Source organism: Theobroma cacao, chromosome 4, assembly GCF_053813885.1.
Source record: "Theobroma cacao isolate CCN51 chromosome 4, ASM5381388v1, whole genome shotgun sequence".
NCBI classification, from domain to species: domain Eukaryota; kingdom Viridiplantae; phylum Streptophyta; class Magnoliopsida; order Malvales; family Malvaceae; genus Theobroma; species Theobroma cacao.
Genome location: NC_142642.1, coordinates 8126594 through 8152080, shown reverse-complemented (window position 1 = coordinate 8152080; position 25487 = coordinate 8126594). Strand labels below are relative to the sequence as shown.

At 33.3% G+C, this 25487-nt stretch overlaps 3 protein-coding genes, 1 long non-coding RNA gene and 2 other non-coding genes across 10 annotated transcripts; 2 read left to right on the top strand and 4 right to left on the bottom strand.

Annotated features, from left to right (window-relative positions):
• Nucleotides 1-382: 382 nt before the first annotated feature.
• LOC18601305 (carbon-sulfur lyase) lies at nucleotides 383-2403 on the bottom strand. Of its 4 annotated transcripts, none has more exons than XM_018118725.2 (3): nucleotides 2243-2403; nucleotides 875-1365; nucleotides 383-714 (listed from the first exon to the last, which is right to left on the bottom strand). In XM_018118725.2, exons 2-3 carry the CDS (start codon nucleotides 1307-1309, stop codon nucleotides 598-600), a joined length of 552 nt encoding a protein of 183 aa, XP_017974214.1. In that variant the 5' UTR covers nucleotides 1310-1365; nucleotides 2243-2403; the 3' UTR covers nucleotides 383-597. The 4 variants fall into 4 exon arrangements, with proteins under 4 accessions (XP_017974214.1, XP_017974215.1, XP_007032276.2 ...); XM_018118726.2 differs by having other exon boundaries at nucleotides 383-671; XM_007032214.3 differs by having other exon boundaries at nucleotides 383-616.
• A 1962-nt stretch (nucleotides 2404-4365) lies between these two features.
• LOC108661558 (uncharacterized) lies at nucleotides 4366-6965 on the top strand. The gene is made up of 6 exons (XM_088805739.1): nucleotides 4366-4462; nucleotides 4637-4943; nucleotides 5060-5201; nucleotides 5291-5609; nucleotides 6095-6373; nucleotides 6763-6965. Exons 1-6 carry the CDS (start codon nucleotides 4366-4368, stop codon nucleotides 6963-6965), a joined length of 1347 nt encoding a protein of 448 aa, XP_088661865.1.
• LOC148763114 (small nucleolar RNA R71) lies at nucleotides 4792-4898 on the bottom strand. The gene has a single exon (XR_016026105.1). It is a non-coding gene; the product is annotated as a small nucleolar RNA R71 (small nucleolar RNA).
• Nucleotides 6966-15196: 8231 nt separating the features above from the next.
• On the bottom strand, nucleotides 15197-21471 carry LOC18601304 (3-hydroxyisobutyryl-CoA hydrolase 1-like). Of its 2 annotated transcripts, none has more exons than XM_007032209.3 (14): nucleotides 21244-21471; nucleotides 20676-20756; nucleotides 20041-20109; nucleotides 19286-19349; nucleotides 18958-19037; nucleotides 18769-18852; nucleotides 18419-18503; nucleotides 17963-18048; nucleotides 16835-16956; nucleotides 16541-16601; nucleotides 16289-16387; nucleotides 15773-15874; nucleotides 15630-15671; nucleotides 15197-15518 (listed from the first exon to the last, which is right to left on the bottom strand). In XM_007032209.3, the coding sequence occupies exons 1-14, from the start codon at nucleotides 21277-21279 to the stop codon at nucleotides 15375-15377; spliced, it is 1155 nt and encodes a 384-aa protein (XP_007032271.2). In that variant the 5' UTR covers nucleotides 21280-21471; the 3' UTR covers nucleotides 15197-15374. The 2 variants fall into 2 exon arrangements, with proteins under 2 accessions (XP_007032271.2, XP_007032272.2); XM_007032210.3 differs by having other exon boundaries at nucleotides 20676-20764; nucleotides 21244-21470.
• A 191-nt stretch (nucleotides 21472-21662) lies between these two features.
• LOC148763112 (uncharacterized) lies at nucleotides 21663-23175 on the top strand. Its single transcript, XR_016025996.1, has 2 exons — nucleotides 21663-21787; nucleotides 22729-23175. It is a non-coding gene; the product is annotated as an uncharacterized LOC148763112 (long non-coding RNA).
• LOC148763113 (U11 spliceosomal RNA) lies at nucleotides 21685-21813 on the bottom strand. Its single transcript, XR_016026076.1, has one exon. It is a non-coding gene; the product is annotated as a U11 spliceosomal RNA (small nuclear RNA).
• Nucleotides 23176-25487: the final 2312 nt, after the last annotated feature.

The window sequence follows — 25487 nt, the reverse complement described above, 5'->3', positions numbered from 1 at the left end:
AAATTTTTTAAAATACCGTAACCCCTCAAATGCTAATACAGTCATCTACACGCAAGGATTCTTAGTTTTGCATCGAAGGGCTCCCAGCAAATTATCAAAGCCAAAGTTTGTCATCCTGCCACTTTGAATCTTAACTCTACTCCTTTTCTCAATAACTTCCTCTCTCTTTCTTCATACTAAGTCCACAAATGAGAGGATCTTTTGGCTACAAAACATCGTCTTTTGTTGATAATCATAGCAATGATCAACTAAAGTCCACAAAGTTCTTTCTCTTAACTTGTCTCCATTTCAGCATTGCTTTCCAAAGCTGTACTTCCCATTGCTTTTTCCCAGAGGTTACCAAATTCCAATCTCAATTCTTTAAGTTTTCAGGAAAATCAAATTGTAAGAAACAAATTACTCTCTAATCATTTATTATTATACAACTATTGCATAGAATCCATTAGAAACATCAAGGTGGCTTCCAGTCCAGATTATAGATTATAAAGTCTACATCAGTCTTCAAAGCTATCTTCTTACAGTGCGACTTAAGGTTCTGCACTCTTCTTTTCTTCACTCTCTAAAGTGCTTCTCGGAGTTTTCCTTTCAATTCTGCATTCATTCTTTAATTAGATTCCTGCAATATGTAATTTCCAACTCCACAATGATCCATTTTTTCACTCTCTGAAGTGCTTCAGAAATAAATAAATAATAAATGAAGAGAGCAGAAACACTCTTCAAAAGAACAATTATGTTAGTGATAGAACAATAAATTTGGATGTAAACTAGTTCTGTTGAAAATTTTTCTTCCCCCCTATAAGTGATTCATTCTTGCAGAAGCTACTCAAGGAATTGATTATGTGCACTAAATTGCAGAAAATAACTTAAAAGATACCTGCTGCTGGGTGGAATCAATTGCGGATTGCTCCTTTGAACACAATGAAATGCCAGTCTGATTGTAGGAGTTCTCCCAGTTCTTCCCATCATAATGCCGAATCTCAACATCGGAGAGCGTTCCAGGGTCTAAACATCTGAGTGTAACTGCAATGCCATCTGGGTTTGATCGTGGGGTATAGAATGAAGCTATTCCACAAACCTTACAAAATGTATGTTTTGCTGTGTGAGTTCCAAAAGTGTACGTGGTAAGGTACCCTTTGGAATCTCCCAGCAGCTCAAACCTTTCATGCGGTACAACGAAGTTAGTGTTTCCCCTCATGGAGCAGTCGGAACAGTTGCATTTCCAAGCAACAACACTAGTAGGTGCTAGGACATGCCATCTTACTTTCCTGCAGTGGCAACCACCATTGTGCACTACTAGCTTTGGTTCCATGCAAACAACCAGGGCAAAAGCAAGTTTCTCCTAGGTTAATCCTTCTTAGTTTGTAACTGCAATTATTAATCAACTCCATTAAACAATCTGAGTAACAACAACAGCAATAATTGTGATAACGGCAACAACAAGAAGGAACAACAATGTGTTATGTAACAATATTACAAAACTTAGAGCAACAAGAATAATTCCACTAACAGCAATGGAAATAATAGAATTGATAATAATAAGAAAAGCATACCCTAGCTCCATGAGCTATCAACAAATTTATTTATATATACTATATGCATAAATTGCTTTATTTGAACTATATAAGGGTCTTTTTTTTTTTTTCTTTGGACTTATTTAGATTCAAAATATGGGCTCTCACATTTTGCACTTTAAGAACAAAGGATAATTGTACATAGATTTTCCTTTTTAATGTTTATATTTCTCAATGGCAAATCCAAAATACAAATCCTAAACGAAATGAGGAAGAGGAACTAAAGCAAGCCTATTGAATTTGATTTTTCATATGTTAAAGAAAATTACACCAAAAATGGGAGATTTTTCGTACAATCCAATACAGACTAAAATTGACCCATGGATTCAGCCAGGTGTTCTGGGTTTCTTTTCCATTGCCTAGTATTCAGTACCATTCCAATTCAAGAACAGAGTAAGCCACATGTAAAAGTTCATACATCCAACAAAGTCAAACAAAAATATTTGAACCATAACTAAATTAAGCCAACCATCCAATCAAAAACATAGTAAGCTTATAACTAATTTTGATTCAAAGTAAGAAGCCACAATAGTAATACTAATTTCATCTAATTAAGTTGAAAGAACATCAGTAATGTTACTCAAAATCAAATTCTTTCTGCAGTTATAGAGGAAAAACAAAAAAAAAAAAAAAAAAAGCAATTTCAAAACCCAAAAGGAGAAAATATATACGCAGAAATGGGTGTTTGCTTCCTCTTCTTCTTGCTTCAAGGCGGCAACCCTGACTGCTGAGATTCACTAGTAGACGATAGAGAAAGAAACGTATACTTGGGAACTGCTATTTACATTTATAATTGAAAATAACTTTTAATAGGGATAGAGTTTATTCTATTATAATCTAATTTGAATACCAATAAATAAAAATTTATTTAATTACAATCATAGCATAACTATTACTATTATTTTATTTTGGTTTGTCAAAATATTTTACTTTCTTTAATGAGAGTTATTACTACTACTACTATTATTATAAAATAAACATTCTCAATGTTTAACTAATAAAATAAACAAATTAACAAATCAACGTAAAATTAACATTCCCATGTATTATTAGTCTAACACGTGTTAAAGTCCCCTCAAGTAAAATTGCTCTTTGGATGGATTAAATAACTAATCAGTGGTTGATAATTCTATTTTATAAAATTATTTTATTTTTAAATATTAACTAAATTTTTAATTTTTAATTATAATTTATTTATTTATAATTATTTTTATAATTAATTTAATTTTAAGTGAGTTATTTTAATTTTATATTATTTTTTTAATTTAGTTGTTATTTATTAATTTTTATATCTTTTTGTAAGAATTAAAAAGAATTTTTCTTAACTTTGAAAAGTGAGATGTTGATAGATTCGAAAGTCTGTTTATATATACTTTAGTGTTTTGACCATAATTGGAGCTACAGAACTCCAAATGATACAAGTCTTGGACCATTGGAAAACTAAGAGATAGAGCTACAACTTTCATGAAGATCATTTTACCAGTTCTGCTTTGAAGATAGAGAAAATTGCATCGAAAAATGGCTAGATGTATTGTACCGAGAATGAAAATTTGTAAAGATTCACAATTGATTTTTGGGCCTCTCATTACACTTTTAAGTCCAATTAAATCCTAGGTCAACTTGAGGAAGTATAGGTTAAGTTATTAGTATAAATAGGCTAGTTTGAAGAACATTAGGGAAGAAAACTTTTAAGAGATTAAAGAAGTTAGGAGTTGAGGTTGAAACTTGGAGATCAAGCGGTAAATATTTGTTTTGTTTTCTTCCTTGGCTTTTATTTTTCTTGTTACTCTCAATGGTTGAATTTTATACAATGTTATTTGTTTTTACAATCATGAGTAGCTAATTTTCATTTTCTAAGATTACAATTGAACTCACATGTAATCTAAATTTTTAATCTCTTTCTTACTTATCTTCAATGGGAATTGAATTGTTTATTCCAATTTGTTCTTAATGCTTTTAATTGTTTGGCCATCAATTAAATTGATTTAGGAACATAAACAAACTTGAGAGAGGAGTTTAGAGTATACTAAAATTGGGATAGCATATGATCATATTAACTGATTTGTGCATAGGATAGGGATATGCCTATAGGCCATATGTAGCCAAATTAGATCCTGAATTTAATGAGTCTATTTTAATTTCAATTCACATAGGGATATAGTGTTTTGGTTAAAATATATATTTTTATAAGATGAGTCGGGAAACCCTTATAGATAATTTAAGACTCTATGTTAGCAATTCAACCCATTGAAATAAGTTAATGAAGAGAGGTAAGATTTAGATGATGTGTTTGGGATACTGTAATCCTACGCTTGTTTGATTTGATCTTTTCTCAAGTTAATATTATTTTGATTTTTCTTGTTGGTTTAAAGTTTAGTTAATTAGTTTTAGTTAATCAATTAATTTTGAGTGTTTGGATAAGATTAATATGTTCTAATTTTAGTACTTAGTAAAATTTTAGATCAATTCCTTGGTGGATCGATACTTTGCTTGTTTATATACTATCTATTCGATACGTATACTTGCGTAGTAAAATTTTAACTGATAAGTTTTTGTCGCCATTGCTGGGGAATTGTTTCTATAATTTTTATTAGTACTAATACTAAGTAATTTAGTCTTACTTCAAAATTTATTTTTCTTGTTTAATATTAGATTTTGTTTGTTTGCAGATATCTTTGGTCATTGTATGCAAAGAAGAAACAACTTGAATCTTGTTCCTTTTGATTCTGAGATAGAAAGAACTTTCAAAAGATGTCGAAGGGAGAATTTGCAAGTTGCAGCTTTAAACCAGTCAATGGCTGAGGATAACAATAACAATGGCAATAATGCCATTAATCTGGTTCCCGAAGCAAATAGAGCACTGCAGGATTATGCTGTTCCTCTTTTGCAAGGTTTGCACCAAAGCATTAGGAGACCTTCCATCAATGCAAATAATTTTGAAATTAAATCAGCTTACATTTAGATGATTCAGTCTTCAGTCTAATTTGGTGGGTTACCCAGTGATGATCCTAATTCTCATTTGGTAAATTTCCTGGAGATTTGCAATACCTTTAAATATAATGGAGTAACTGATGATGCTATTAGATTGAGACTATTTTCGTTTTCTCTAAAGGATAAAGCAAAAAGTTGGCTTAATTCACTGCCTAGTGGATCTATCACTACATGGGAGGACTTGGGTCAAAAGTTTCTCGCAAAGTTCTTTCCGCCTGCAAAGACTGCAAAGATGAGGAATGATATCACCTCATTCACACAATTTGATGGTGAGTCTTTGTATGAAGCTTGGGAGAGATTTAAAGAACTACTGAGAAGATGTCCACATCATGGGATTCCTGATTGGTTGCAAGTTCAGACATTCTACAATGGACTGGTTAGGTCAATTAAAACCATAATTGATGCTGTTGCTGGTGGGGCATTAATGAGTAAGAATGCTGCAGATGCTTATAATTTATTGGAAGAGATGGCTTCAAATAATTATCAATGGCCTTCAGAAAGGTCGGTCCTAGAAAAGCTGTTGAAGCTTATGAAATTGATGCACTTGGCAACTTAACTGCTCAAGTAGCTGTGCAAGTGGCTGCACTGTCTAAGAAGTTTGACACATTGGGAGTTCATGCAGTTCAAAATTCATTTACAGTTTGTGAGATGTGTGGAGATGGCCATTCAAATATCAATGTTCATACAATTCTGAATTAGTCCAGTTTGTGGGAAATTTCAATAGATAGCAGAATAACCCATACTTTGATACTTATAATCCCGGTTGGAGAAACCATCCCAACTTCTCATGGAATAACAATGCAGGGCCTTCCAATCTAAAACCCAACATGCTTTCTGGTTTTCAACAACAAGCTAGACCACCAATTCCTAAAAAGAAGTCCCAAGTGGAAGAACTTCTCTTGCAATATATAGCAAAAAATGATGATATAATTCAAAGCTATGGAGCATCCTTGAGAAATCTTGAGACCCAAGTGGGACAGCTTGCAAATTCCATTAATAATAGACCTCAAGGTTCTTTACCTAGTGACACACAAATCAATCTTAAAGGTAAGGAACAATGCCAAGCAATCACTTTAGGGAGTGGAAAAGAGATTGAAGGGGTGAATGAAAAAATAGTTGAAATTGAGAATAAACAAGTTGATAAGGAAGGAATGTGTGAGAATGAGATTGAAATTGAACAAAAAGAAAATGACAAGGCTGAAAATCAAGGAACTTCTCAAGTCATCCATCTTCCACAACCTTTTCCCCAAAGGCTCCAAAAGCAAAAGCTTGAAAAGCAATTTCCAAAGTTCCTCAATGTCTTCAAGAAATTACACATAAATATTCCTTTTGCTAAAGCTTTGGAACAAATGCCCAGTTATGTCAAGTTCTTAAAGGACATCCTTTCCAAAAAGATAAAGCTAGGTAAGTTTAAAACTGTCTCCTTTATAGAAGAGTGTAGTGCAATTCTTTAAAATAAACTGCCACCAAAACTCAAAGATCCAAGTAGTTTTACAATCCCTTGTACTATTGTAATTTATTTTTTGCAAAAGCTTTGAATGATTTCGGTGCAAATATCAATTTAATGCCTTGGTCAATTTTTGAGAAACTTGGTTTTGGAGAATGCAAACCCACTTCTGTTACTTTGCAATTGGTTGATCGTTCTTATGTGTACCCAAGGGGAATTATTGAAGATGTTCTTGTCAAGGTAGATAAATTTATTTTTTCAGTTGATTTTATAATTCTTGACATGACAGAAGATAGGCAAATTCCAATCATCCTTGGGAGGCCATTCTTAGCAACTGCTAGAGCTTTGATTGATGTTGAAAAAGGTAAGCTCACTTTGAGAGTTCAAGACCAACAGGTAAGATTTAATATTTTCAAAGCTTTAAAATTGTTTGTGACATCTGAAGACTGCTTTTCTGTGAGTATGGTAAATAACTTTACACATGATGTTTTCTTAGAAGAAAATCCCAATGATCCTCTTGAAGCATGTTTAGTTGCTAATTCTGATAGGGATGATGATGAATTTATCGAATATTCAAATTTGTTAAATGCTCACTCCAGATTTAGAACTAATCATCAATATGAGTCTTTAGATATTTCAGCTTCTTTGATGCCAGTTCTAAGCCTTCCATTGAGGAACCACCTATTTTGGAACTCAAACCTTTGCCTGCACACTTGAGGTATGCTTTTTTTGGAAAATCTTCTACTCTTCCAGTTATTATTTATGTTGTACTTACTAACATGCAAGAGGAGAAGTCATTGAAGACACTTAGAGAATTCAAGACAGCAATAGGGTGGACCATAGTTGATATTAAGGGAATTAGCCCTTCAGTTTGCATGCACAAAATTCTCTTTGAGGAAATTCACAAAACCACAATTGAACAGCAAAGAAGATTGAATCCCATCATGAAGAAGTAGTTAAGAAAGAAATCATCAAGTGGTTGGATGCTGGAATAATTTATCATATCTCCGATAGCTCATGGGTAAGTCTAGTTTAATGTGTTTTTAAGGAAGGCGGAATGACTGTGGTTGCTAATGACAATAATGAGCTCATTCCAACAAGAACTGTGACTGGATGGAGAGTGTGCATAGACCATCGCAAGCTCAACAAAGCTACCAGGAAAAATCACTTCCCTCTTCCATTCATTGATCAAATGTTGGATCGTTTGGCTAGTAAAGAATATTATTGCTTTCTAGATGGTTATTCTGGTTATAACCAAATTGCAATTGCCCCTGAAGATCAAGAAAAGACTACATTTACATGTCTTTATGGCACCTTTGCTTTTAGAAGAATGCCATTTGGATTATGTAATGCACCTGCCACCTTTCAGAGATGTATGATGGCCATATTCACAAACATGGTGGAGAAATGTTTGGAGGTATTTATGGATGATTTTTCTATCTTTGGAAATAATTTTGATGATTGTCTCTTAAATCTTGCTAGGGGACTCAAGAGATGTGAAGAAACAAATTTGGTGCTTAACTCGTAGAAATGTCACTACATGGTGTGAGAAAGTATTATTCTTGGGCACAAGATCTCTAGTAGCGACATTGAGGTAGATAAAGCAAAAATTGAAACAATTGAGAAATTACCACCTCCAATAAATGTCAAAGGTATTATAAGTTTTCTTGGTCATTTTGGTTTTTATAGAAAATTTATTAAAGACTTTTCAAAAATTTCTAAACCACTTTGCAATTTGTTGGAGAAAGATGTGCCATTTAAGTTTGATAATGAATGACTTGTTGTTTTTGATGAATTGAAGAAAAGATTAATATTTGCACGAATCATAATTAGTCCCGATTAGACTCTTCCTTTTAAACTAATGTGTGATGCGAGTGATTATGCGGTGGGAGCTGTTTTGGGACAAAAGAAGGATAAAATCTTCCATTCCATTTATTACGCAAGCAAGACTTTGAATGAGGCCCAGAAAAATTATACCGCAATTGAAAAGGAGCTCTTGGTTATAGTTTTTGCTTTTGACAAATTTCGCTCCTATCTCATGGGGACAAAGGTGATAGTGTACACTGACCATTCAACTATCAAATATTTGATTGCCAAGAAGGATGCTAAACCAAGATTGATAAGGTGGATTCTCTTCCTACAAGAGTTTGATCTAGAGATTCATGACAGAAAAGGAATAGAAAATCAAGTGGCAGACCATCTCTCAAGATTGGAGATTGAAGCTTAAGGTAAGGATTCAACCTTAATCAAGGAGACTTTTCCTGATGAACAAATCCTTCAAGTTGGTAAGAAATCACTTCCTTGGTATGCTGATTTCGTGAATTATCTGGTAAGCAACATTTTTCCCTCTGATTTAAATTTTCATCAGAAAAAGAAATTTTTGCATGATGTTGAATTTTATTTTTGGGATGGGCCTCACTTGTTCAAGTAGTGTAAAAACCAGATTTTCAAAAAATGTGTCTTGAAAGAAGAAATTCAAAGTGTGCTTCATCATTGCCATTCTATGGAGGACACTTTGGAGGAATAAGGACTACTGATAAAGTCCTCCAATCAGGTTTGAATTGGCCTACATTATTTAAGGATGCTCACAATTTTGTTTGGCATTGTGACAGGTGCCAAAGAGTGGGAAATATCTCAAGGCGACATGAGATGCCTCTCAACAACATCATGGACATAGAAATTTTTTATGTATGTGGTATTGACTTCATAGGTCCGTTCATATCTTCATACAACAACAAATACATTTTACTTGCTGTTGATTATGTCTCCAAGTGGGTTGAAGCGTCAGCTTTTCCTCATTATGATTAAAAGGTGGTGATGAATTTCATTAAGAAGAATATTTTCACTCGATTTGGCACTCCAAGGGTAATTATTAGTGATGAAAGAAGTCACTTTTCAACAAGTATTTTGATGCACTTCTGGCAAAATATGGAGTTAAACACAAGGTTGCAACTGCGTATCATCCTCAAACTAGTGGCCAAGCAAAAGTATTGAATAAAGAAATCAAGAGGATTTTGGAGAAAACAATATGTCCCACAAGAAAAAATTGGGCAGGAAGATTGGATGATGCACTGTGGGCATATAAGATTGCTTACAAGACCCCAATTGGCATGTCTCCATATAAGCTGGTCTTTGGCAAAGCTTGTCACTTATCGGTAGAACTTGAACACAATGCTTATTGGGCCGTGAAGAAGTTAAATTTTGATTTACAAGTAGTAGGTGAGCAAAGGTTGTTGCAATTAAATGAACTTGATGAATTTCGCCTTCAAGCTTATGAAAATGCCAAACTCTATGAAGAGAAAACAAAGCAATGGCATGATAAAAAGATAGTGGAAATAAGCTTTGAGCCAGGACAATTAGTGTTGCTCTATAATTCTCGCTTGAAATTATTTTCAAGAAAGCTTAAATCAAGGTGGTCTGGTATTTTCATTGTCAATGAAGTATTTCCACATGGAGCAATCGAAGTTAGAGGGACAGATGGTCGAAAATTTAAAATCAATGGACAAAGATTGAAGCATTATTGGGGAGGCAAAATTAATCATCAAAAGTCCTCAATTCACTTGCTTGACACGGCCTAAAGTCCAAGTCAGTTTAACCGAAGACTATAAATGAAGCGCGTCTTAGGAGGCAACCCCAGCTCCTTAACCTTACTTATTTTCATCCTTATTTTATTTAATGCTTTTTAATTTATTTCTTTTAATTTAATTTTTTTGTGTCCTTTTGTAGGTAGTTAAATCAAAAAAATAAAAAAAATCAAATCAAAAATATAAAAATATAAATATTTCAAAAAAAAGAGATCAACGTCGCGGCGCTACAAATGAGTGCCGCAGCCTTGAAAAGAAGAAAAAGTGGCTGAAACAGAAGGTTTCAACACTGTGGCTCTCAAAAGGAGCGTCGTGACGTTGGACGAAGCAAGGAATGCAGCTGAAACAGAATGTTTCAACACTGCAGCCCTCAATGGGAGAACCACGGCGCTAAACAAAGGCATTAAAAATAGAAAAATTGAGCACCGTGGTGCTGAAACCCGAAGCGTAAAGCTTCGGGTTTGAGAAAGTGAAAGTCGCGGCCCTCCCTCGAGGCCCAGCCCCAACCCTATATAAACCCTCATTTTTTTTATCTTTTTCATTCTTTCTTTTTCTTCAGCCGCGAACCCACTCCCCAAACTTCTTTCTCTTACACCTCTCTTACCTCTCTCTTTCATTTTCACTCCAAAATTCTGCATTTGATTTCTACTTAGATTTTTTTATTTTCACTTTGAAATCCTGCACTCATTGCACTCCTAGGGTAAGTACTCCTTTTTGTTTCCTCCAAACACTTGGTTTTCAATTATTTTGTAGAGAGATGATGAGGCTGGTGTTCATAGTAAATTTTATAATTTTTGCACCTTGAATGATCCATTGTGCATGTTTGTTCATGGGTTTTCCTAATTCCTCATGATTTATGCTTGGAGTATAGAAAATTGTTATGATTAGTGCTTAATTCTTGTTACTCATCTAATGGATTCATGGATTTTTTATTTGATGCCAATATAATTGATAAATGCTTTGTTGATGTGGGTAAATGATGGGTTTGTTTAATTTTTGATGCTTGGTTGAGCAAGTAGAAATAAATTCTGGAATTATTGGTGTAACACATGCCATATCTAATAATTCTGGATGAATACATTGTTATAGAGTTATTTTTATTTTTAATTTTTATAATTAGACTGTGGCATTGTGAAAATTATGATTATGAGAAGGCTGTCTTAATGTTGTGAGGAATAGAGAATTTATGCTGCATCTTAAGAAGTGAGATGGTTAATGGAAATCTTGAATTTGGATTGTTGAATTGGATAGGAATTAATTAAATTTGTGCTTGTAGATTTTTCATATTTTCATGCTTGTTCATGCATTACTACTTGCATATTTTTCCTCTGGATTTGTTTTGATAATTAAATTTCTTTTGTAGGAATGGCACCAAAACGATCCAAACCAAGCTCCAGTGGTGCTTTTGATAGATCGAAGTTCATCTCAGCCGAAGCCTCTGCACGATATCATACGTCCTTGATCAACAAAGTGCCAATTCCCGAACGAGGAATAGAGATCCCCATCTTGTCTTACAAAGAGATTCATGACACGCTTCGAGACAGACATTAGTAGCTTTTTAGTGACCAACCTAAAGCTGCAGTGGTGCCTGTAGTCCGGGAGTTTTGTGCAAATACAGTTGAGCATGTTGATGGTGTGGCATTTGTCTGTGGCAAACAAGTCCCTTTTCACAGCCAAGCTATCAACGCATTTTTTGGAACTCCCAATATAGAGAATGATGAACACAGGCAGTACTTGGGTGATCATCAGGATTGTAATGAGATTATATCGACGCTGTGTGTTAAGGGAGCCCAATGGAAGATATCGCATGGTGAGCTAGTTTCATTCAAATGAAATGTCATGAAAAAGGAACTGAAAGTGTTGTTACACTTTGTAACGGCATGGTTACTCCCTTCCACTCATATCAGTGATGCCACGGGGATCGTGCAGTGCTTATTTATGCCATTGTCACACATAAATCCATTGATGTTGGTAAGGTTATCTTTCATGCCATCTTACATACGGGCCGCACTAAATGAGATGGTATCGATTTTCTTTCCTTGATTACTGCCTTATGTGCGAGAGCTGGTGTGCAATGGAGCAATAAAGAGGAGCTGCAGCAACCAAAAATTCCCATCACCATGGGCATTCTTAAGAGATTAAAGGAATCTGCACCTGTCGCTGGTAGTTCTTCCCAAGTCGCTCCCCCACCTTCACAAGCGGCTCCCACACGTAGTGTTGCTCAATGGATGGAGCACATCGATCGTAGATTAAACCGTCACGAACACTAAAATCGGGCGATCGAACAAATGATGAGAGCCTATGCCGAACACATTGGGATGGATATGACTACTTTTTCTTCGTTGCCTACAGATTCTGACTTTGAGGACGATTTTGGTGGTGACGATGCGGACAACGTGTAGATTGCAGCTTCAAAGTTAGGGGAGTATTCTTGTCCTTTTTCTTTTATTTTCTTTTATTACATTGAGGACAATGTTTATTCCAAGTTTGGGGGAGTGGTTTAGAATTTTGTTAGTTTATTCTTTTTTAGCTTTATTTTAAAATATGTCTTGCATATTTATTTATGTTTTGCATGCTTTATTGTGTTTCAAAAAAAAATTTCAGATAGTTGCACCTCATTCATAATTGTCCCAATCCTAGGATGATGTTTTAATTATCTTTTGGTTCTTAGCTTTTGGGAAGTATATAGTTATGATTTAATTTTATGTGATATTCTTGTGATAGCTTTATTTTAGAATGTGACTTCCAATAATTTGATCACTATACTCTTTTACTTAGAACTTTTGTGTGATTTAGAAAAAGTTTATGTTGATGAAAAAGTATAGCGAAGTCAAGAATTACAGAATTTGTTTGATTCTATTTTAAGGCGAAATCTTAGATAACACTTAGGATAGGAAGTGATTTAGGCCATATTTGGATCGTTTGAGCCTTTTTGTGCTTACCTTGTTATATTTATCCTTAGTCACCCATTTTGAGCCTAATTTACCTTTTCTTTGTAATTACACAATTATGTTAGCCTTGGCCTATCTATTTAAATCTTACAATTTGAACCTTTCACCCTCTAAGTATTTTAATCTTTCTAAAGAATGATTTGAGCCTAAGAATAAATTGAGGGAGAAAGGTGAAAAAAAAAGTGATGGTTGTTAGGAAAATGACCCCTAGTTTATAATTGTCAAAAATAAGTTTGGGGGTTGAAAAAAAAAAAGAGAAAAGAAAAGAAAAGAAATAAAGTGTGTTGTACAAAGAAAAGTTTACTTCAAGTTTGGGGGTGCTATTAAAAAAAATTGAGTTCTTTATATGTCTTAGATTGATTAAGTGCTTAGGGTGAATTTGAGCCTAAATATATACTTTATCATACCTTGACCTTAGCCTTACATTACAAGCTTGATAAAGACCTATTGATCCTTGAATAAGCGTTAAACTACATTAGTGGAGAGAGAGATGAAAAGCAAACTTATGGGATCCTAGTACTAATCTATGCTTAGATTTGACATAAGCTAATCCGAATTGCATGATATTCTTTGTAAGAGAACATTCACACACACACGGGAAGTCCATTCGAAAAATAAGTTTTCACTTGAATTGATGCATGAATTTAAGGATTAGTTGTACGTTACTTTAAGTTGGAATTTGAGTTAATTTATGAGGAAACATTGAGAAATCATGATTTAGTATTTCTATTTCTTGTTCAAGGATTTTTATGTTTAGTTTTCTTTTTGTGATTCTCTTTTTGCTCGAGGACTAGCAAAATCTTAAATTTGGAGGTACGATAATTCTATTTTATAGAATTATTTTATCCCAATTTTGTTATTAAATATTAGCTAAGTCCTCAATTTTCAATTATAATTTATTTATTTTTAGTTTTTTTTTTATAATTAATTTATTTTTAAGTGAGTTATTTTAATTTTATGTTATTCTTTTTAATTTGGTTATTATTTATTAGTTTTTATATTTTTTGTAGGAACTAAAAGAAATTGAGTTTAATTTTGGAAAGTGAGATGTTGAAATATCAGAAAGTCTGCTTGCATATACTTCAGTTTTTTGGCTATAACTCGATCTACAAAACTCCAAATGATGCGATTCTTAGACTATTGGAAAGCTAAGAGATAGAGCTACAACTTTTATGAAGATCATTTTATCCAGTTCTACTTTGAAGATAGAGAAAATCGCATCGAAAAATGATTGGATGTACTATACTGAGAATGGAAATTTGTAAAGATTCACAATTGATTTTTAGGCCTCTCATTACAATTTTAAGCCCAATTAAACCCTAGGTCAACTTAAAGAAGTGTAGGTTAAGTTATTAGTATAAATAGGATACTTTGAAGAACATTAAGAGAGACAATTTTTGAGAGATTCAAGAAGCTAGGAGTTGAGGCTGAAACTTGGAGATCAAACGGAAAATATTTATTTTGTTTTCTTCCTTGGCTTTTATTTTCTTGTTACTCTCAATGGTTGAATTTTATACAATGTTATTTATTTTCGCAATCATAATTTTCTTTTTCTAATATTGCAATTGAACTCACATATAATCTAAATTTTTAATCTCTTTCTTACTTATTTTCAAAGGACATTGAATTGTTTATTCCAATTTGTTCTTAATACTTTTAATTGTTTGGCCACCAATTAAATTGATTTAGGAATCTAAACAAACTTGGGAGAAAGAGTTTAGAGTAGACTAAAATTGAGATAGCATATGATCATATTAATTGATTTGCGTATAAGATAGGAATATACCTATAGGTCATATGTAGCCAGATTAGATCTTGAATTTAATGAGTCTATTTTAATTTCAATTCACATAGGGATATAGTATTTTGATTAAAATATTTATTTTTATAAGATGAGTCGAGAGACCTTTATAAATAATTTAGGATTCTAGGTTAGCAATTCAACTCATTGAAATAAGTTAAGGAAGAGAGGTAAAATTTAGATGAAGTGTGTGAGATATTGTAATCCTAGGTTTGTTTGATTTGATATTTTCTCAAGTTAATATTATTTTGATTTTTCTTATTGGTTTAAAGTTTAGTTAATTAGTTTTAGTTAATCAATTAATTTTGAGTGTTTGGATAAGATTAATTTGTTCTAATTTTAGTATTTAGTAAAATTTTAAATCAATTTCCTGTGAGATCAATACTTTGCTTATTTATATACTATCTATTCAATACGTATATTTACGTAATAAAATTTTAACTGACACTGGTTAATCAATTATAAATTTTAAGTCGGCGAGCATTCTTTGAGATCCAAACTAAGGTAAGCCCTCAATGTTTACAGGCTTCCAGACACATCCATCACTAATTATCTAATGGCTTTACCAGAAACCTTCATTTGCATGACCATACTCTCAAATTTGAGCCCCTCTTTTGTCCCCTAGATTCCTTCATTTATGAAGAGAGTATTGCGTTTAGTTGACATAACTCTTGACGTCTGATGCCGGAGGGGTAGAACTATTCTTTGTTTTTTGTTTCCAAATTCCAGGAAGGCGGAAGCAGCCCAGTCAAACAGGGCTTGCAAGTACTTTTTTGCCAGTTTGGAGAGAAGAATGAATGAATGCCTATTGGCTATTTCTATGCTTGAAATGGAGAATGCAAAGCCTCCCCTCCAAGAAAATGCATAACCAATATCATTAACTGTGACATTTGTTATTGGGTTCATATAAATTTAACCAGTTGGCCATGTAAAATGCCAATAACAGCTTATGCATATACCCAAACTGGCTTTGCTTATTATAGAGTTTACAACTTTCTGCCCTATACTCAACATCATTTCAAATGTCATCTAAAGCTTTGCAATGGCATATAGTGGCAATTTGTGCTTAGATCTAGTGGGAAGCTTTAGATCTTCCCATTCTTCAGTGTTCATCTTGGAGAAATACCGGTCAACCCTACTATCAGTAACAAGCTCCAATTTGGATGGCTCCCACTGGCAAAACACAAGGGGAGGGGAGGGGAGGGGGAGGGAATTCATCAGTTTACTAAAAAAACTTCATATAATGCAAATAAGTGATCTAAGATTCAGGAATGGAAATACCACCTTTGGGTTCTTATCCTTATCCAGTAGTATAGCCCTGCAACCCTGCATTAAGAAATTAAGATCTTAATTATTTCAAGAAGCAATAAGAAATAAAGCAAATTAAATAACACCCAACAGAAGCAGAAATTTGAGTCAGCTGAAACCTCAAAAAAGTCTTTGCTGACTTCTCCCCGCATGACATGACAAACCATTCTATACTCACGAACAAGGGATTGACCTACACCTTGGAGCCTCCCTTCTCTAATCTGATATCATAAGAGCAGAGTCAACATTAAGATGAAACTATTGATAAAGCTTACAACAACCTCCAAATTAGATAATCCATGATCCTTTATTCACTAACATAGAAGGAAATCAATTTGCTTTCAAGGAAAAAATAAGCCCTTATTTAATTTGAATCTTTCTTGTTTCAGCTGTGCCCCTAGCAGTATAAGATAAAAATATTCTTATACTGACATTGATAAGTGCCACATCTTTTGGATGGTTACATAATTCAAGGTGAATTTCGAAATGAGCTAAACTCAAAAATAATGATAAATAGTGCACACTGTATATCAGAGCTGTTGGGTGGTAAAATCTACTAAAAGGAAAAACCCTAAAGCAACCTCAATGCATGATCTTGTTGGCATGTCTCAGTCAATATAAATATGTTAACTTACTGATCTAAGAGAAATTTTAAGACTTGTTGGTGAAGCCTTTTTCAATGTTTGAATTGTTGTAGAGATCCAAACATCCATTTTGTGAACAAGCTCCCTCTCCTGTGTAAGCGGGTTCATCAGATTGTTGTCTTAGGTGGCATATACTGATGGTATAGTAAATAGCAGGGAACTTTAAAACACATGCAAGAAAGACCAAATGAGAGAATCCAATCAATGTTTCTGAAAATTAACAAAATCACAGCATCAACTTACGAGAGCAGATATAATTTCTTCAACCGTTTTTTGAGAGAAGCATCTATCAATGACATCTAATCTGTAGCCACATCACCAATGATAATGAGAATTTAGGAAAGACATGGCTACCTAATATTCCACGAACAGAGAATCATATACAAGGGCAGATATTAAATAAATTTTATATTCACTGTTAATATGTAAGATCCCTCCCTCTTTCTCTCTCTCTCTCTCTCTCTCTCTCTCTCTCTCTCAATGGGCTGCAGGGATCAAACCATGTGCAGGAAATTGAATTATTAATAGAAAACTAACCGTTTGTACACACTCTGCTCTTTCAATGAGGGTTGCTCACAGTATTGATCAACAATTGAGGAAATGATTACTGGATCACTGGAATCTACAATGCACAGTGCAGCTTCTAACATGGCTAACTTCTGTTGGGTAAGTGAACAGATATGAACAAATAACATAGATACTCAAATTATCAAAAGAAAGAAAGTAAAATGTCTAAGCCACTGTTCACACTGCCCATTTTGGATTATAAATTCAGCAGAGATTTTTAAGGATTCCAATAAGACACTGCGTATGATAAAATGCTTTCTTAGTGCAGGAAAAACAATTCCACACATGGCAACTTGAATGGATGTTGACATTCTTCTGGAATTAAAAGATATTGACATGGTTTCAAATCTCCAAAGTCATGTACAGTTCAAGTGCAAGAAATGTGCAATTAAGCCCTTACAAAATATGCATATATAGTCTAGCGTTTTATAAACATTAACAAGCATCATGCACTTCTTAGATTACTTAAACTTGATACCCAAGACAGAAGCAGAGATTATCCTAACTAGAAGCTATAACTTTACTCTTTTGAAGTATTACACAGTGATTTGGGTCATGTAATTCAACACAGTTAAGCCTGTTCTTAAACCTGTTAGGTTAAATATATGAATTTTTACTTGTGTACCTAAAATACTCACAGTGCAGCTTTTCCTCAGTTCACGCAGCATAGATAAATAGAACAATGTATTTTCAGTTTTAGTTGCTTCAATAAGTGCAAACACATCAGGTTTTAGTTTCCCCAACCAAAAGGAAAGATTTGGTTTTAGTTACAAAAGTAGCTCTCTATGAAAAAGTTCATTTCTAAAACCTCAAAAGCTAAATCTGGTTACTGTTATAAAATTAGCTTCACACAATATAGAAAGCATACATTTATTTAAACTCTACACTTTAACTTTCAAAGATTAATGTTAAGATAGAAGATGAAGAAGAAGTATTCATGCTAATTTTACTTGCAAAAGAAAAAATGAAGCTAAAACTTGTTATGTGTTCCCTCTGATCACGTTGTCTCAACGAACTGAATGTATCTACTTTTCCCCAAATATATTCAAACTCAACTATGTTTGTAATCCAGAGAGTATTTTAGGCTGAAAAGCATACAGCTGAAGGGACAAAGTGTGTTGCGAGGCCACAGGCAAGCATTTCTGCACCATCCAACCTTGAACCAGTAAGACCAACGTACTCTCCTGCCAGAATTTGTCAAAGAAATGTGAAGCTAGATACAAAGCAAATTCACGTGTACAAGTTTCTGGCTAGGTAGAACAATCAGCACAACCACGAAACAGCTCTATGAACCAAAATAGAGCCAACAAACGGAAAAGATAACTATTGTACTATCATAAAGCAATATAATGTCAAGAACCCAATTTATGGTGTCTTACTGCCTTTGCGTTTTTCCTTGCAGCTGTAAAAGGCATCAGGCAAAATCCTGGGTGCTAATGAAGAGGTGACACAAAGGTTCATCTTATTTTAAATGATTTAGCATACGACATCTTAATAATACTAGTAATTATTAAGGGCATATATAAAGATATTCAAGGATATAAGTGGGGTTACCGAAAAATCCAGGGAGTCTTGACAAGAAATATGATGCACCGACATCTGGGAAGAGTCCCAAAGCTGTTTCAGGCATTGCAAAAACCTGCAAAACATCCAATATATAGTCATATAACTACAGAAAAGCAAAACTGCCATTGACAGGATCAGATTGTCTGATCAATTTATAGAAAAAGTAAAAACTCGACAAGATCTGTGGTAGACATGAACTTGTTTTAATTGGGGACTTATTGTTATTGATTAACAATAGAGAAAATATTGGCTAAGAATGCTAATATAGACATTTTTTTTCTTCTAATACATGCAAGAAAATTGAAAAATACTTCAAAAAGCAACATAAAGACAATTACCGAGTTCTCAGTTGCAACACGGAATCTACCATGCACTGAAGCACCAGCCCCACCTCCCATAACAATTCCATTAAGAATTGAAACCTTGAATGAGATTTGAATTTTCACAGTTAGAAGAAACATACATATACATGATATAGGCTAAAGCCAGCTCTTATGTGAGATTTTACTTAATGCCAATTGGGTTACCTGCGGTTTGCTATAGGTTGCCATCAAATAATTTAAGGTGAACTCCTTCAAAAAAAATTTGGCTCCTGCTCTCCAATCATCTAGAGCATATAAATGGATAACAAATAATCATTGACTTTAAATTTATCCAACAAAAAAGTGAAGAAACTTTTGACTCAGCACTTCAAATGCGGTCAACTGTGCTACCAAAAGATCAATCATAAATGGTAGCAAATCTGAGGTAGACAAAGAGAAAATGAAGATGATTGCAAACTAATAATGTAACTTATTCACCTTTCAAACCTAAAGGATTGAAAGAGGTATCCATAAACAATGAAAGAATCCATACCTCCTCTAATATCACGTACCACAGCTGCAACATCTCCACCAGCACAAAATGCTCTTCCTTTACCCTACAGACAAATTGCCAGCCATCAGGTGCATTCTCTTTAATGCTAAAAAATTTGGTTGCATAACCGATGAAAGAAATTAGTCTTATAGAAGGCATTTGTCAAATTTACTAACTTCTTAGCCAGCAAATCTTCCACAGTTAAACAAAAAAAACTTCAAAATGCATGCAAATTAACTAATGCTTTCGACAATTTGATTACAGTAAGGACTATCAGTAATCAAAACTCAGCTGACAATGCCCCTTTCAAGTGTATTACGCCAATCAAGTGGCAACAATGAGAACTATATCCTATCTGGCCTTTACCTAAGAACCAGATATGATTACTATGCTAATATGGAAGGGCCCATTGTACTTTCGAAAGGAATCAATTTGATGGAGATTGAGACAAAACATAGTTCTGACCATGCTGATGTTCTAAGATAAATGCAAAAAATAGATAGCCTTTTCCATTGCACACTTTAGGTGTAAGCAAGCTGAAGGGCTAACCCCAAAATGTGCCGTCAAACAAATCTGATTGGCTTGACATGAGAGCAGAGACAACACATGCTCGTATACAACCAATGAAACCCAAAAATGTCATCAGACTCAAATTTCTACAATTTAATGTTCCTCTCAGCTTTTTTGTTGTCACATTTTTCGTTTAATGAACTACAAGAAAATGGGTACTAAGCTGTCTTTTCAAAGGACAGTACCTTCAATATTACCAGCTTGACATTAGGATCCTCCTCATAGGCAAGAAAAAGCTCCAATAAGCGAGAAATCTGCAGTAAAGAGGAAAAATATTAAATTTGCTATTTTGATGTTTCAAAGAATTCTTGTGACCAAAAGGTTGTTGATGAAATATGTGCAACAGTCATGCAGATAATGTAGAAATGGAGAAGAAAAGCATGATAATAAAAGTGCATGCTACAGAGCTGAACACACGATCCTATTGGAAGGACAAAACTTTGTAGGCATTTATATGCAGTTGACATAGAAAGGCATGCAACAGAAATTACACGAACTAGCAGTTACTAGAACAACTAGAGCAAAGAAAGTTGTTTGACCCACCCATATATTCAATATTATACTCTGACAAGTGATCAATGAATTCTCAAACCATAAAAGAATAAATGAGGTACAAGCATAATTGATAGCAGATAGAATTACATATTACGGCAACCAAGGCCAGAGAGATAAGGTTAACTGACGTTAAAGCATATTCATATGGTAATTAAACAAAGGAAAATTACAACATAAAGCATTTGATTAAAAAACTAATTGTATGAAATAAAGGTAACTCCCAAATACTGAACAGTTGAAGCATCCTATTAGCAACTGATCATACCATCTGAAATGAAAGAGCATTAAGCTGCTTAGGCCTGTTCAAGCTTAGAATTCTTGCGGAGGAGTTTGCTTCTACTAGAACCTGCAGAGCTAATGAAGAAGCATGAGTGAATTTTCCAAACATGTCAAACTTATATAAGCTGCGAAGCCAGGAGAAATGCTGGGAACTCGTAATCAGCCAGACACATTGACATGTATGTAAATTGGAATGAGAATCAACATGACATAAACTTCAATTACGAAGCGTTTGAATTGCTAGAACGAGTTAAGTCAATTAAAACTCTATCTAGAATCAAACAGACACCGAGAGGAGAGGAATGTTTTCTGGGTTCTGTCTGCTATACAACACGATTAAGATTTCAAGTCAAGTCTTTTGAACAAAGAAAAAAGTTAGAGAATAAGAGAGAAACAAACCCAAGATTCTTTTCCAGGAATAGAGAGAGAAACAAAGAAGGAGAGAAAAGAGACCAGAAAAATCATACTAATTCGGAGAGACTTTTTTTCCGAAGATATAAAAATGAGCATAACATGAAGCAAGGGAAAGTGAAAGCAAGAAAAAGAAGAAGCACCTGATGATCCTGTTGGGAAGAAACGGATGAAGCCATGGCTAATGTCTTCTAGTCGCAAGCTCTAATGTCTCTTCTCAGTATGAAAAGCAACCACCGAGAAATGAGTGCGAAGGCAGAGGTACGGTTTCAAGCGTGCTTATCAGGTACTCTGGGCCTGATGCGAGGTGACTACTTACCGCTGGAACACGCAACAATGCTATACAACATTAGGCAATTGTGCCTAGACAAAAGTAATATTGTATATTTGTTGCACTATAATAGTGAATGCTCTCTTAAGCTGTTAGAGCATAAAAATGATGTCATATCGTTAAAATATAAATTTTAAATTTTAAAAGATTTAAAAATAAATATTATTATATGAAAAAATAAAAATATATTTTTTCTCTGTTCAACTCCATCTCACCCATTCTTTTTTTCTTCTCGTACTCTTCTTTTTTTGTTTTAAAGGGTCTGCCAAGCGAGCCAACCCTATTAGGGTTCCACAAATTACGTCGGTCATATGTCTTGATAGCCATACAGCACCTACCGAACGAGGGTGAGCGTGGTATATTTAGCCAACCGACCCTTTTTCAGTCTTCTTTTCTTATTATAATTTTAAAACTTTAAATTTTTAATTTTGATTCTTAAAATTATATTTATTTCGATCTTCTTTTTAGTTTACCATTTTCTATATATTATAATTGTTTATTTATCACTTTTATTTTAATTAACAAAAGAGGCTTTTCAAACACTTTTGAAACTCACACATTATTTTAAAATTTTAACGTGATAATCTTTGTGGCACTCACGCAAAGAATAAATTAAATTTTTGTTTAGGACTGTTTTCTGGATTCATCTGTTCATAGATCTAAAAAGAGGTTATGCTGGGTATATTTTTGTTTGGTCTCCAGTAAACTTGGAATATGTGGACTTGTTGGGAATTAAAAGAAAGCCTAAATTCTGTGGATTTTTTATGTGTTGCAGGTCGGGTAATTTTTGTAAACCACTCACTGCGCTTATATTCCTAGAAGGCAATTATATTTCTTTAGTGTTGATGTTTTGCTTTTCACCTTTTCCAATTGCTTTATACATTTCACTCAAACCAACTTTAAGGAAAGTCAGCCATTGTTGATCAAATCAAAGATTTTACCTTATTATCTATTAATATTTGTTTAAAAGTAATTTCAAAATAGAAGAGTGATATAAATATTAAGAATTAAATTAATAAGGAGAGTATAATAAATATCACTTTGAAGAATCAAAATTAAGAATTAAGAATTTAGGATTTTATTGTTCAAAAACAAGATCTATTGTTGTAGAGAAGAGAAAGGAAGAGATTGAGTAAGAGAGAGTTCTTAAGATTTAGTTTATGAATTAGATATTTTTATATATTTGTCTTAATTTAGTAAATCATGTTGGGTGATTTAATTTAAGATATTTTACATTAGTTTGATGATAATTTGCTTTTAGTTTAGTTATTATTGAGTTCATTTGTTGCTTTTGTAGATGTGCAATTGAAAGAGGCTTTAAATTGTTAAAGAAAAGTGCTTAAAAGGTTCATATTTCCCCTACACATATTCTGGTATTTTGAGTATAACTTTCATTCTAGAATCCAATTGGCATGATTCTTAAGCCATTAGAAAGTTGGGAGCGAGAATTACAACTTTCATGTCTATCACTTTGTCCAGTTCAGCCTAGAAGAAAGAGGAAATTGTATCACAAGTTGAAGTACTGCAGCAAGGCAAAGCAGAGAAGACAGATCGTTGGGCACCACGACACTATGAAGAAGAGTATACGGGCCAAGACAAAAAGCTCAACGTCTTAGTGCTAACATGATACCTCGGGTTTCAAAAAATTTGGACTTTCAATTCAAGTAGAATTCTGAGCTTTATTTAAAAACCCTTTTAGAGCACTCGAGAACAACCATTAAGGTAGGTTTTCTCTAAACAAAAAGAGCTATCAAGCAAGCAAGAAAGTGAGGAAAAACTCTTAAAGATTAAAGATTGAAGACCAAATGAATCTTTGTTTTCTTTTTACTTTTATTTGTTTTGTGTTTATGGTTATATTTTTTTGGATAATGTTTTTAGTAGTTATGATAATCTAAATTCTTTATCTAGGATTGCAATTAAAGCCAATATGTAGTTTGAATTTTTTATGCTCTCATTTGCTTGTGATTGATAATGTTTGAGTTGTTTATTTCAATCTTGTGTTTAATATGTTTGATTGCCTAATCACCAATTAGATAGATAGGGTAATCTAAATGGAGTTGAAAGAGAGAGTTTAATGTAAGCCTTGGATGAAATAGCATATGTTCAATATCAATTGCATGAGATGATTGATTTGATTCATGTGTAAGGTAGAAATACACTTGCATGTCATATGTTGCCATAATTAAAGTCTTAGCTTAATGAGTCTTTCTTAATTGCAATTTGCATAAGAATATTGTAGATTGGTTAAGAGAAATATTTTTATAAAAGCATCGAAAGAGGCTTATAAATACATTAAAACTCTAGGTTAACAACTTAGTTGTCAAGTAAGTAAAGAAAGAGTAGAAGATATTCAAAGGAAGTGTTGAGGGGATATTGTGATTCTAGACTTTTATTTGATTGAGTTTATCAATTTAAATTGTGATTTTTGTTATTAAGTTTAGTTGCTTTAGTTTTCAGTAGTTTTAAAAATTGGTTGTTTGGATAAAATTGAGTTATGTTAAGTTTACTACTTAACAAAATTTTGGTACAATTCCTTGTTGGAATGATACTCCACTCTTCATTATATTACTTGTTAATGATACGTGCACTTGTGTGGTAAATCCGACAACATTAAGATAGATGAATGAAGATTAAAGGTAGAGAAGGCTTAATGAAGATCAAAGGCAGAGAGTTGTTTGAAGTCTGGATTAAAAGGCATAGCATAATACTAAAGAAAAAAAGGTTACGTGTTGTCCATATGGTTTGCTTATAAAAGAAAAAAGTATAGCAACGCATGTATATTTATTTTTAATAAGTTACTTTTCTGATTTACATTGTACTAATTGTAAATATTAGTTAGTTAGGAATTAACTAACTTGAAACCACTTTTTCCTTTTATTCAGTTAGTTGGAAATAAACTATAATAGTCTTGCTTGTATTCATTTTTCTCCTAATGAAAGATACTAGAAAATTTCCAGCAATAGCTTGTTTCCTCTTTGATTTTCCTCAAATTCTCACATGGTATTAAAGCATGAACTAAGGTTACTGGTATGATTTTTCCTTTACTTTTCCTTCGTTTTATGTTGAAGATTCACTGCTATACAATATGTTTTAGTTACATATATTAGAATTCTTGTTTGGCATTGTTTCTTGTTAATATCTTGTTGAATCTTGCATCATTTTTGTGAGTTTCTTGGGTTTTTTTATGGTTGATAACGAAAAACACATCAGTTCAAAAAGTTTCTACAACTTCAATTATGGATTCACAATCACTTTATTTTCTACATCACACTGATCATTATGAATCAGTTGTGATCAATCATAAACTCACTTTTAGCAATTATGTAGCTTGGAGTAGGGCTTTTATGCTAGCTTTATTAAGCTGGAATAAGGTTGGATTCATAGATAGAACCGTACTTAAACCAGCTAGCATAGATCTTTTATTTGGACCGTGGATTCAATGTAATAACTTGATTTTGGCTTGGCTTATGGAATCCATTACACCTCCTACTACATCTACTATTTTCTACATGGATTCTATAGCTGATATTTGGAGCAATCTGAAGCAAAATTTTGGTCAACTAGATTATATTTAAGTATGTAATCTTCAATATAATCTTGGTAATATTTCTCAAAGAAATAGGTCTGTGGATTCATATTTCATTGAGTTTAAAGGTGGAAGGTGGTCAAAAATCTTATCAAAGTTGACGCACTGCAGTAGTCCTAGAGCAATTACGATTTCTGTTAATTAATTGGGTCAGGTTACGGCCCACATAGTCAGATGAGGAAAATCCTAGCTGAAATTGACTTCTTTCTTCACCTAACTTGTCATAACTTCAAAGCCTTGTAAAAACAACTTTTCAGAGGACTTAAAAAAAAAAAAAGAACGAAACACCAGATTAACAGTTAAGAGTCAAACCACAAAGTTATTGAAGAAAAAAATAATTTGAAGGATTCAAAAAGATTTGGAGATCAAGAATACAATTCTTGAGTTTTTCTATCTTTTTGTTATGTTCTTATTTTTCTTAGTTTGATTTGAATGTTTAAATTTTATTTGATGATGATGTGTGACTTGAT

What these genes read in the sequence shown, in the direction of transcription:
- LOC18601305 (XM_018118725.2), bottom strand. Translation starts at nt 1,309, where the DNA reads ATGGAACCAAAGCTAGTAGTGCACAATGGTGGTTGCCACTGCAGGAAA. An exon ending in TTGATTCCACCCAGCAGCAG is followed by an intron (nt 715 to 874) that starts GTATCTTTTAAG and finishes GTTCTTTTGAAG; the next exon opens with AGTGTTTCTGCTCTCTTCAT.
- LOC108661558 (XM_088805739.1), top strand. Translation starts at nt 4,366, where the DNA reads ATGGCTGAGGATAACAATAACAATGGCAATAATGCCATTAATCTGGTT. An exon ending in TTCTACAATGGACTGGTTAG is followed by an intron (nt 4,944 to 5,059) that starts GTCAATTAAAAC and finishes AATGGCCTTCAG; the next exon opens with AAAGGTCGGTCCTAGAAAAG. An exon ending in CAGTTCAAAATTCATTTACA is followed by an intron (nt 5,202 to 5,290) that starts GTTTGTGAGATG and finishes TTCAATAGATAG; the next exon opens with CAGAATAACCCATACTTTGA.
- LOC18601304 (XM_007032209.3), bottom strand. Translation starts at nt 21,279, where the DNA reads ATGGCTTCATCCGTTTCTTCCCAACAGGATCATCAG. An exon ending in ATGCTCTTTCATTTCAGATG is followed by an intron (nt 20,110 to 20,675) that starts GTATGATCAGTT and finishes TCTTTACTGCAG; the next exon opens with ATTTCTCGCTTATTGGAGCT. An exon ending in GAGCAGAGTGTGTACAAACG is followed by an intron (nt 16,602 to 16,834) that starts GTTAGTTTTCTA and finishes ATGTGGCTACAG; the next exon opens with ATTAGATGTCATTGATAGAT.